The following is an 11,048-nucleotide window of genomic DNA, read 5'->3' on the forward strand; positions in this document are numbered from 1 at the left end:
GGAGCCCCCTGTTTGGGAGCAGAAGGGATTCCCATGGGAGCAGAAGGGATTCCCATGGGACGGAGGGTGCCAGTCTGACGCGTGAGGAAAAACCCCATATCCTGGGAGGCTGCAGAAAAGCAGGTGACAAACAACACATCCCAGCCGCCTGCAGAGGAGCACAGGGATCTCCATGGGGCTAAAAAGGGATTTTTCTTGGGAAAGCAGAGCTGAAAGGACGATTTCCCACCCCCCAGTTTGATTTGCACCCTGCCAGCACGGCGCGGGCCGGGCCGAGCGTGTGGGCCGCTCCTGGGCCTCCCGCAAACCCCTGGAATGCCGGGGCCCTCCGGAGCCCTCCGGAGCCTCTGGAGCCTCCGGAGCCTCCGGAGCACAGCGCCCACCCCGCACTCTTTACGTTGGCAGCTTATAAACCGAGGGATTGATCGGGAGCTGGCAGCCTCCGGCCTGGAAGCGCCGAGCTCTCTGGGGCTGCGCTTAATGGGGGCCTGTGCTCGGATACCACCCACGGCTCCCGCAGCATCCCCGAGGCCGAGAGCACGGAATTGTGCCGCGGTTTGGGTTGGAAGGGACCCCAAAGATCACCCCGTTCCAAGCCCCTGCTACAGGCAGGGTCCAAGCCATGGCTGTTAACAGGGAACCTGTTCTCTCCAGAAACATCTCTCAATCCACCCTTCTCCAAACCCTGCCAGCTCCCACCCCAAAGTTTTTCCTTCTCCTTGAGCATATTTTCCTTTTAATCCCTTTGGTTGAGATTCTTGGGGTGTCCTGTGCAGGGCCAGGAGTTGGACTTGATGATCCTTGTGAGCCCCTTCCAGCTCTGGATATTCTATTGTCCTCTGGTTAATTTGTGGCATTACATGCTTGCACCGCCCAATGCTTCAGCCACAGATGCACAATAAATATGAATAAAATCCCACCATTCTATATAAAGATGCAAAAAAACAATCTAAGAGGTATTTACAATCTGCCTGGCTATCTGCTGGAAACTCTCCACGGAGGAATCCCTGCTGCTGCCTGTTCCAAGCAGGCAGGCTGTTGTAAAACAACAGAAATCCAGTTATTCTGCAGTGAATGAACCTATGCTTCCCCTCCTAATTCTAATGAATTATATGCAAATAACCAAAAATCCACACTGAAAAAAAAAAAAAACTAGAAAAGGAGGAAAAAAATAGAGGAAACTAGCTATTTTTGTTTTCTAATTAAGCAGCAGCTTCTACTGACACGTCTCCATTTGGGGAAGGAGTCTCTTTCCCAACTTCCAACAAGTCCACCACATGGTGGGCTTTGAGAACCTCGCCATGGAAAGTATGCAAATGAACAATATTTAATGCACAATATGGTAAAACAGGTTTTGTTATTTTTATGGAATCAGGAGCCTTTTCTCTCCATCTGCAGTCTCCTAGGCTCTGCAGGCTCTGCTTCCTGCGATGGTTTACATACATTAGGCTGCTTTAGAAGGAGCTGTGCTTTCATTGACATCTGGAGTGAAATGGGAATGAAAAGCCCAATTTGTCGCTGGATGCTTTAGGGAAGTTTCATTAGGGATGTATTGTCTCTGCTCATTTTGACCCCAGTTTCCACAAAGCCTATTCTTAATATAGTTTTTCAAATGGTTTCAAAGTTGAAAAAAAAACCAACAAATTTAAAAAATAAAATAATGAAGCCACGTCTCCGATTGTACCCATGAAAAACAAAAAGAAATCACTGTTGGTGTCTGCTGTAGCCTGGGAAAACAAAAAAAAAAAAAAGAAAGAAAACCCATCTGGGTGTCTTCTCAGGGCTATTTCTCCACACTTACCAGGAATGTTATGGGGAGACAGAAATTCAGGCTGGAGATCGGGGAAAGGTTCTTCCCCCAGAGGTGCTGGCACTGCCCAGGTTCCCCAAGGAATGGGCACAGCCCCGAAGCTGCCAGAGCTCCAGGAGAGCTTGGACAGCACTGCCAGGGATGCACAGGCTGGGATTGTTGGGGTGTCAGGAAAAACATCAGTTTCTGGTTCATTTAAAGCAATCGAGGCAAATTTGAACAGGCACTGCCCACTCAGACCCTGTGTGTTCATCACACACAGCTGGGGAAGGGGGCTTATTCCCCAACTGTATCTCCCAAACACTGAAATTTCATTACAAAGTGATTCAGTGAGGGAAATCCCTGGATCTGAGACTAACTCAGCCCTGAGTCTGAGGAGCACCGTGTGACAGACACACACACACTGCATTAGGGAGCTCAGAACATCTGAATTAGGTGCTCTTGCCAAAATCAATATTTGTAAATATTCATAACTATGGGGATTCCTGCATATGTTTAATGTCACTGCTCCCACTATTTCTGAAAACTGCACAAATGTTCAACTGTACCTGCATTTAGTGTTGCTGGTGCTCCTTTAGCATAAATTAATATTAATAAAGGTAACAGGGAGAATGCAGAGCATTTCCAGGTATTTATCAACCGTCAGCCTACCATGAGGACTCAATGATCCAGAGGATTTTGCCACCACATTCCTCAATTGTCTTCAGTGCTCCAGCTTGTCTGCCTGGGAGGGGGACTGACACCTTATCAGCAGGGAAACCTCTTTTTAAGGGAAATGCAGTTAAAATGGTTCTCTTTCATCTCTGCAGTGCCCTCCCAGGAAGAGTGGAGTGCTGACACCAAGATCCCATTTCCTAGAGACAACCAGGATGGATTTCATGGAGACCAGTTGCATTCAGACTTCCACAGCTAAACAAGCTTCCACAGCTGCCAAACAAGAAGCCAAGCACAGAGATCCTTCCTGCCCCTCCCAGCTCAGACTGGCTCCTGGGTGTTTATAGGAGGTATTTTGAATAGCTGCAATTAGTGGAAGGGAGAGCAAAATAATTGTGGAGATAAGCACAGGCCTGGGTGAACAGCAGTTGGAACACTTCTGGCTGATAAATATTCCCTGGCACCCGAAGTAGCTGTGTCCAGCTCCCAACTTGCATCTCAATTCACACCTGAGATCAACTCCAGCACAGGGGGCTATCAGGGAAAGGTTCTTCTGCCACCTGTCCCAGCCAAATTCTACAGTCTTGGGGGTTTAAATCAGGTATTCAAAATGATCTTTGGGCTCAGGCTCTATAAAAATAAAGTCAGGTCATAGCTGAGAATGAAGAAAAACTCGCCAAGAACATAGATATCAAATCACCTCCCCATAAAATCCTTGGCCACGGGTGGGAGCCAAGCACAGGCACTGGGATTTCTGGGAGATGGAGATGGATTTCTGGGAGATGGAGATGGATTTCTGGGAGATTGGTTTCTGGGAGCAGTGCTCTGTTGGGTTGTTTCACAGCAATCCCAGCACTGGCTGGACTCTGTGCTTCATGTTCCCCCCATCCTGTTTACTGAAGTCTCAGGCTGTGGCTCCAGTTTCAGGATCCACTCTCTTGGCTCTGTGGCGGCGTGTTTGGGATACCTCCTGGAGCACGGGGCAGAATAAATCAGCTGTGCTGGGAGACAGGGAGCAGGGAACATTGTGGCTTCCAGCAGCAGCCAAGACACAAAGATCTGGGAGAATGAGCACCTCTCATCTCTTTTCTGTGACACAAATCCCACGTGGTCCCTTCCCGCCATCGGGCAGCTGACAGCCGGCTAGTCCCGTGCCAAAAATTCCCATGGGCAGGGAATTTTCCACAGGGAAATGATCCCTCCCAGCCTCTCCCAGCCAGCAGCTCCCTGGGCAGGAAACTGATCTTGGTCAGATACATCCTTCTGAGGACGACTGGTGCTCAGGTTTAGGAGGTCCCATTTCCAGGACCAGGAATGATGCTGAAGTTCCCTTCCCGTCAGCTCCAGCTGATAAGATCCCATGTTTTTACACTGGCAGCTTTACACATGGATATGGAAATTTGTACCTAAGTCTCCTTCCCATGCCATTACCTCTCCTAAAAGGCTGGAAGTTCTCTGAGCCCTGAATACCTGCAAGGTTCAGCACTGGGAAAGGTTCAGAACTTTTGTATGATCCTTTTGCTCTCTGACTCCCACTCCAGCCTAACTTTTCCCTTCCTCCAGAAGCAGAATATCCAACAGCCTTTCCAGAAAGCAGCAAGCTCTGTTTGTAGCATCCAGCACATTCAGCTCCTTCTCCAATTTTCCTCTTTAAAGCTGAGGAAAACTCCTTTGAGTCTGCCTCTGCTGGGCTTTATGTGGTTATTGTTGAAGGGGAGGGAATCAGGAGCAGGGAGTGCCCATCCCAGCACAGATGGCAATAACTAAATCAGAAAATTTGACTTAAACCAATCCCTGTAAACCAAAGAACCACATAAATTCCTGTAAATGAGGAGCCCTGGATGCTAAATAAGAGATGAGACCTCGGTCCTTGGAGGAGCATCCTCTGTGAACTGTTCTGGGGTGTTTAGGGTATTTCAGGAATTCCACATTTCTGAATGTGAATGGATCAGCAGTGGTGTACATTAATGGGTCAATATTCCTGCCATAACAACAACATCCAGTGGGGTATTTTTTTATTCCTGCCCAGATTCTCTGTGTTCTCTTTGACTACTTACAGTTATTTTCCAAGTTCAAAAATAAGATAAAATTGGAGTTGAACATTTGCGTGTGGGAGCTGCCAAAACATCCCTTCTGCTGCCTTTACTCTGAAATTCCAAACTGACCAAAAAATAACCATGGTGCCCCACACGTATTTTACTCAAGAAAAATCTGGAGTTCCCATTGTGCTCCTTCTAGCCAACCAACCGTGGCCCATCTCAGAAGAAACAAAAAGGAAACATTTCTTCTACTGTATTCCAGCTCTGTAAGGCCCAGAGAAGCCAAATTTCCCTGGATGAGCATTCCAGCTTCACTCCTGACACCACCAGCAGTGCTTGGATGGCATGAAGATGCCTGAATTATCCCAGCCTGATGCAGGATTCCTTCAACCAAGAGATGGGGTAAAAGGTGTCCAAGCTGCTCCATGGATTTGTCGGCAGAACCCACCTCTCTGTGTGCAGGTTTGTCCTCACCACTCTCGCAAAAGATCCTGACTTGGAGGCTGAGGAAAAGTCACCGCCCACCCCCTTCAAAGGGAGCAAACACTCTGATCTTCCAAAAGTTTTCCCCAGAGCTACTTCCATCAGAAGTTGAGTTTTGCAGGATCTAAGGTGTAAGTTTTGGAGCGGGCTCGGTGTGCCAGAAAAGCGAGGCAAGGTCAGTGAGAAAGAACAGGAAGTCGTCTGGAAATAGCGCGAGTTCCAAGGCGTTCGAGTAGTAACGAGGCACAAAATGTTCAGTCTGGTCTTTTACCACTGACTGTACCCAGCTGCAGCTTCCTAAGATGAATAATCCTGTCATCCCGGAATCCAGACAGAGGCGGACACCTGGTATCTCCGGGCTTTTCAAGTTCCTCTTGAAAGGGTTGTGAGGAACGGGAGCGCTGCAGAAGAGCGGCACAAAAACGAGGAGAGGGAGCCCCTCCACGCTGCCTGCTGCAGGAAGAGAGCACGGAGCAGACAGACCCAGGAATGGGAGCTGGGAAATCAGGGGGTGGGATGGAAATTGGCCCTTCCAGAGCCCAAGGGAAGCAGGTGCTCTGCAGGAGCCATGGTGCTGCCAGCAGCATCCCTAGGGACACGGGAAGGTGCCACAGGGCATCAGCAGATGACACCAAGCCCAGCAGCAGAACTGAAACACGCCCAGCTTTCACTACTGAGCAGGAATCAACACGGGGAGGCCACCAAAGAGAAGCCCTGGGCACTGTTGGGGCTATGTCGAGAGCAACCTCAGTAAAGGATGATGTGATTTGGGCCCAGTGAGCTACCACAGAATCATGGAATGGGTTGGGTTGGGTTGGGTTGGGTTGGACCTTAAAGATGATGCTGTTCCAGCCCCTGCCATGGGCAGGGACACCTTCCACCACAGCCCCATCCAGCCTGGCCTTGAGCAGCTCCAGTGGTATCTTGCAGGCAAACCTGCCATTCCATGGGCAGGTGGCTTCACATGAAAACAAGGAGCAGTTTTTCCCCTCAGCATCAGCATGACAACTATCAAGTCTAGACATCTTTGGGAAAGAATTACATTTCTTTACAGCACAGCAAAATCTGGAAGATTCCCTGAAAGATTTTCACGCTCTGAGACCAAAGGAATGGCCCGGGAGTTTCACCCCATGTCTCTGAATAAGAGGCTGATCCCTTGAATGTGTTACTATCCCTCACTCAATGTAGGAATCCATTCTGTCAGTGGAAAGAACAATTTCATGATCACTGCACAGCAAACATCCTCACAAAGCTCCTTTTCCCTGCTGCTGCTGCTGCTTCTCTGCCCATCCTGTCTATGCTGGACACGCAGCCCAGCACTCCCTGTGCTATGGACGCACACAGTCCTTTCTCAGATGGTGGGAAAACTGGGAATGGCAATTGCACACCTGCAGGTGAAGATTTCAGGCCCATGAGGAGCTGGGAGGATCAGCTGCGTCCCTGGGCTGTTACCCCACCACTGACATGTGTCAGCATCCCCGAGAAGTTTCCAGCTGTGGCTATAAAACAGCCGGAGCTGGGAAGAGCCCTTCTCCAAGCTCGGACAGAGGAGATGAACCGCATTCCCCACAACGTCCTTCCCTCCCTGCTGAGCTCAGAGCGCCCGAGGTGCCTCTGGCCCTGCCAAAGCGCCCATCCTGCCCCTCTTCCAGCCAGCCCTTGACCAGAAGGGCAAACGGAAAAGCTTTTGGTAACTTCCAGCTGATCTTGGCTGGGAATGAGTGACTCACAAAGGAAAAAATTCCCTGCCGGTTCCTTCACAACCAAAGGTCAGGCAGAGCTTGCAGCAGGACCTGCGGAAAGGCTTTCCACCATCTCACCCGAGAACCAGGCCCCTTATTCCATTCTTGGTTTTGTTCAGGAAGGCAGATTTGAAGGCCATAAATATTGTCCCACATCTGGCGATGCACAGAGGAGTGGAAAATCCGCCTGGCTGAGGGCAAGTGGCTGCAGGAGAGAGGAGCAGCCGCCGGTGCCTCCAGCCTCCTCTCCGGAGTGAGGCCTGGGCAATCTGCAGGGCTGCTCTGGAGCTGTGAAAGAAACAGCCTGCCCTGCTCCATATGGTGTGAAGCCTTCAAAAGGCACAGCTTATTTTCCCCAAATGTATCAGGGCTTTCCCAGAATGGCCACGGAATGCCTTGGGTTGGGAGGGACCTTAAAGCTCATCCCATTCCAAGCCCCTCCTGTGGGCAGGGACATCTCCCACTAGAGCAGTTTGCTCCAAGTCCTGTACCTCATCACTAATTTCTTCCTAATACCCAGTCTAAACTTACTCTCAGTGAGTTCAAAGCCATCCCCTCTTCTCCTATCTCTCTCCATGCCTATGTTTTCTCCTTACCCTCCCACCCCTCCCCTGTGCTGAGCTCTGTGTCCATTATAGAGCCCTTCCACAAATATCTTTTCACTCATTTCCTGGCTCTCTCCAAATGGCACCATCTTGGGGAATCTGGCACTTCTATGTGAAGGCCAAAACACAATGTCTATAAAAGCAAGGACTGGGACACACCAGGGAAAGGATCACATGTTCAGGCAGTCATTGCCTTCTCCTGCTGCACTAGGTCAGATGATTAAAACTGAGCTGATGGAAGTGATTCCAAGCTCTGGAAAAAGCCAAAACTTCAGCTCTCAATAGGAAAAAGTTATCTACTGGGACAGAAAAACAGACAATCATGCCAGCATTTTCCAGGCCAAATTTCACTCACTTAAATGTTCCTCACACTCCTGCTTTGTTTGGGGGCTGGGATGGAGGGGTGTTCACCCTTTCTTAGTTCCTGTCCAGTCAGACCAGCTCCTCTGTTCCCACCAATACCATGGCAATAAAAGAAATAAAACAACCCCAAACCACGACTTCTCCTGTACCAGCAAAGGAGTCAGCACTGGAAACAAAGGAGATGACTGAAAGCTTCACCAGCTGGGAGAGCTGGGGGTGCTCATCTGGAGAGGAGAAGGCTCCAGGGAGAGCTCAGAGCCCCTTCCAGGGCCTAAAGGGGCTCCAGGAGAGCTGCAGAGGGACTGGGGACAAGGGATGGAGGGACAGGACCCAGGGAATGGCTCCCAGTGCCAGAGGGCAGGGCTGGATGGGATATTGGGCAGGAATTGTTCCCTGGGAGGGTGGGCAGACCCTGGCACAGGGTGCCCAGAGCAGCTGGGGCTGCCCCTGGATCCCTGGAAGTGTCCAAGGGCAGCCTGGAAAGGACTCAGAGCAACCTGGGATAGCGGAAGGTATCCCTGTCCATTGCAGGGGGTGGAATTAGATGATCCTTAGGGTCCCTCCCAACCCAAACCATTTTGGGATTCTATGAAATAAATTCTTTGCAGTTGATTAAAATGGTGGGTGCCAGGCTGTAGAGGAAAAAGCCAAAGTAATCACTTCTAGACAGTAGCACACACACAGAACAGAGTAAAATGCAGAAATTCTTCCCCCTTCACAGAAACAGTTTCCAAAGCAATCATGGGTTTAACATTATCACAGACTCACAGAATGGTTTGGGTTGGGAGGGATGTTAAAGCTCATCCCATTCCTCACCCCTGCCATGGGCTGCTCATGCCTGTGTGCACATGGGATTAAAAAACAAAAACAAAAACTCAGTTTCTTCAAAAAGAGCTCTGTGTCTTCACTCAGGACTGTTTCTATACCAAACTGCATACCCTGAGTGCTTTACTTGCAGAAGATAAATGGGTTTTATTTGCTTTTAACATCCCCACCCTGCTTTCTTCAAGAGCTGGGCAGCTCCAAGTCCAAATTTCAAGTTATGTATTTTAATTCTCTGGGCAAAATAATCACTTCCCTGCACTCAGAGCCACTGAACTTAACACACTTGCCAGTTCTAAGAGTCACTTAAATGTGAGCTGACTCCTGCACACAGAGACAAGCAGGATGTTTTCCCAGAGAAAATGCATCACAGTCACACACCAGGGTAGGCTTTGGGGGTTATTTTCTTTGTGAGGCATCACAGGGCTTATTTCAATAAGGTGCTGTTTGATTTTTAATGCACTTCTGGTCCTACTGACACACTACCCAGAGATCACCTTGCAGGCCACCCTTAGGTACAGGATTATATCATCCCTATTTTAAGGCTCTCATTTAGCCAAGCTTACACACGAGATGAAGAACTTCACTACCTAATGGGCTTGATGCACTGTGTGTCCCAAAATTAGAGCTCAGCTTCTTCCTTACAGAGATTTTGAGCAGAGTCAGTCAGAGCTTTGACATAAATGGGAGCAAGTATGTTCCTATCTCCAGTGCTTGGCCATTAAATGGGATCTGACTGCCTGATTTTTCATAGACAAACAAGCACGGGCAATTACAAAGGAATAATGGAAATATTTGTCACAGGAGTTTCTGATCCTTTCTTCCCCCTCCCCCACCCTGTGTGCTTGTGCCAGCCAGTGTGCAAATGTGCAACCACAGAAACGTGGGGATACGTGAACATTCCATACACACACCCAGAGATGCACACACTGTGCATCCATGGATAAATATATTCACACCAGGCACCTCCTCACCTCTGCCCTGGAGACAGCACAGAGGACTCACCAAGGCACAGGGGTGTTTGCTGTTAATCCAGCCTCAAACAGGGACACTTCTCACAAAGCCCAGCTCCTCTCTGTACTAAGAAGTCTGTAAATAACACCCCATTAACTTTTAATCCCATCTTGCCCACTCTGACATGCATTTTGTATTGAAATGAAAGTTATATAAGGTTGAATCGAGGCTGCTTTTTAATATTACATTAAGGCTATTTACCATGTGCAGCACTAATCCCCCTTTGAAAAAAGGAGCCCATTAGCAATTCGGAAAGCTTACGTTGCCATAGCAATAGTCCAGCACTGGGAAATATTTATATAATGTCTCATGTTTTCACTCTGCAACAGCCATCCTCCAGACTGGACTGCCCACTGACCCTGCCTGGTGTTTCCTCCCTGTCCCCCACAGGGCACAGCACCTGAGTGCTGCCTAACTCTGCAAAATCTGAACGTGTCCAGACCCACCTGCAGGCACCTGCATTCCCTGTTCCCACAGTCCCACCATGGTCCTCATGCTTGGTCTGCAGCTTGTGCTGATGGCCAATGTCCAATGAGAAGTTCCCATGCCCCTACTCCCAAAATGTGTGACCACACTAACAGGTAACCTCCCACTGGGGTCAATTCCACTGAGGCATTTTTTATGTCCAGGGAAGGGAACAGAGCTGGGAAGGGGCTGGAGCACCGGGAGCAGCTGAGGGAGCTGGGAAAGGGGCTCAGCCTGGAGAAAAGGAGGCTCAGAGGGGCCCTTCTGGCTCTGCACAACTCCCTGACAGGAGAGTGGAGAACAAGGGATAGGACAAGAGCAAACAGCCTTGAGCCATGCCAGGGAAAGTTTAGATTGGAGATCAGGGAAAATGTCTTTCCTGGAAAGGTGGCCAGGCATTGGAACAGGTTCTCAGGGCAGCGGTGGAGCCACCACCCCTGGAACTGCTCAGAAGGTGTGTGGGATGCAGTGCTTGGAGACCATGGTGGTGCTGCTGGGTTGATGGCTGGAATGGATGATCCTGGGAGGCTTTTCCAACCTCAACAATTCCACAACCCCCTCTTTCCCGGCCACCCTTACCTTGATGTGCTCGTGCAGCTGCGCCTCGTGCTGCCGGGAAAGCTGCTCGTGCTGCCGCTGGAACTCTGCAATCAGGATCTGCCTCTGGATCTGCTGCTTCTGCTTGAGGGCCAGCAGCTCCTGCTGCAGCTGCTGCTCCCGCAGCGTGGGCTCCGTCACCGGCATGGAGAACTGGTGGTCCAGCCGCAGGTCCATGGGCACCGAGCTCGGCGCCACTTGCAAGGGCAGGGCTGTGCTCACGTCAACTGCGGGGGAGAGACAAGAGCGGGACTGAGCGGGGTCCTCATCCAGCAAAGGATGGGGGAACCACGGTCTGAATCAAGGGCAGCACCATGAAACTCACAGCATCCTTCAGGGCTAACCAAGGACTACAGGAATTTGGGAATCAACAAGTTTTCCACCAGACACCACCTCCTATAAACCCGTGTGTTGACCACAAGCAAAGAGCATCATGTGTGCCCCATCTGTGCCT

At 49.9% G+C, this 11,048-nt stretch overlaps 1 protein-coding gene across 7 annotated transcripts in view; it reads right to left on the bottom strand.

Annotated features, from left to right (window-relative positions):
- The window catches only part of HDAC4 (histone deacetylase 4), a 175,288-nt gene that overhangs the window by 70,052 nt on the left and 94,188 nt on the right, over nt 1-11,048 (bottom strand). For all 7 annotated transcript variants that reach the window (XM_033516228.1, XM_033516225.1, XM_033516226.1 and 4 more), the window contains one exon: nt 10,577-10,821. In XM_033516228.1, coding sequence (XP_033372119.1) covers nt 10,577-10,821 — 245 coding nt within the window. The remainder of the gene's footprint in view (nt 1-10,576; nt 10,822-11,048) is intronic.

Source organism: Parus major, chromosome 7, assembly GCF_001522545.3.
Source record: "Parus major isolate Abel chromosome 7, Parus_major1.1, whole genome shotgun sequence".
In the NCBI taxonomy this organism is placed as follows: Eukaryota; Metazoa; Chordata; class Aves; order Passeriformes; family Paridae; genus Parus; species Parus major.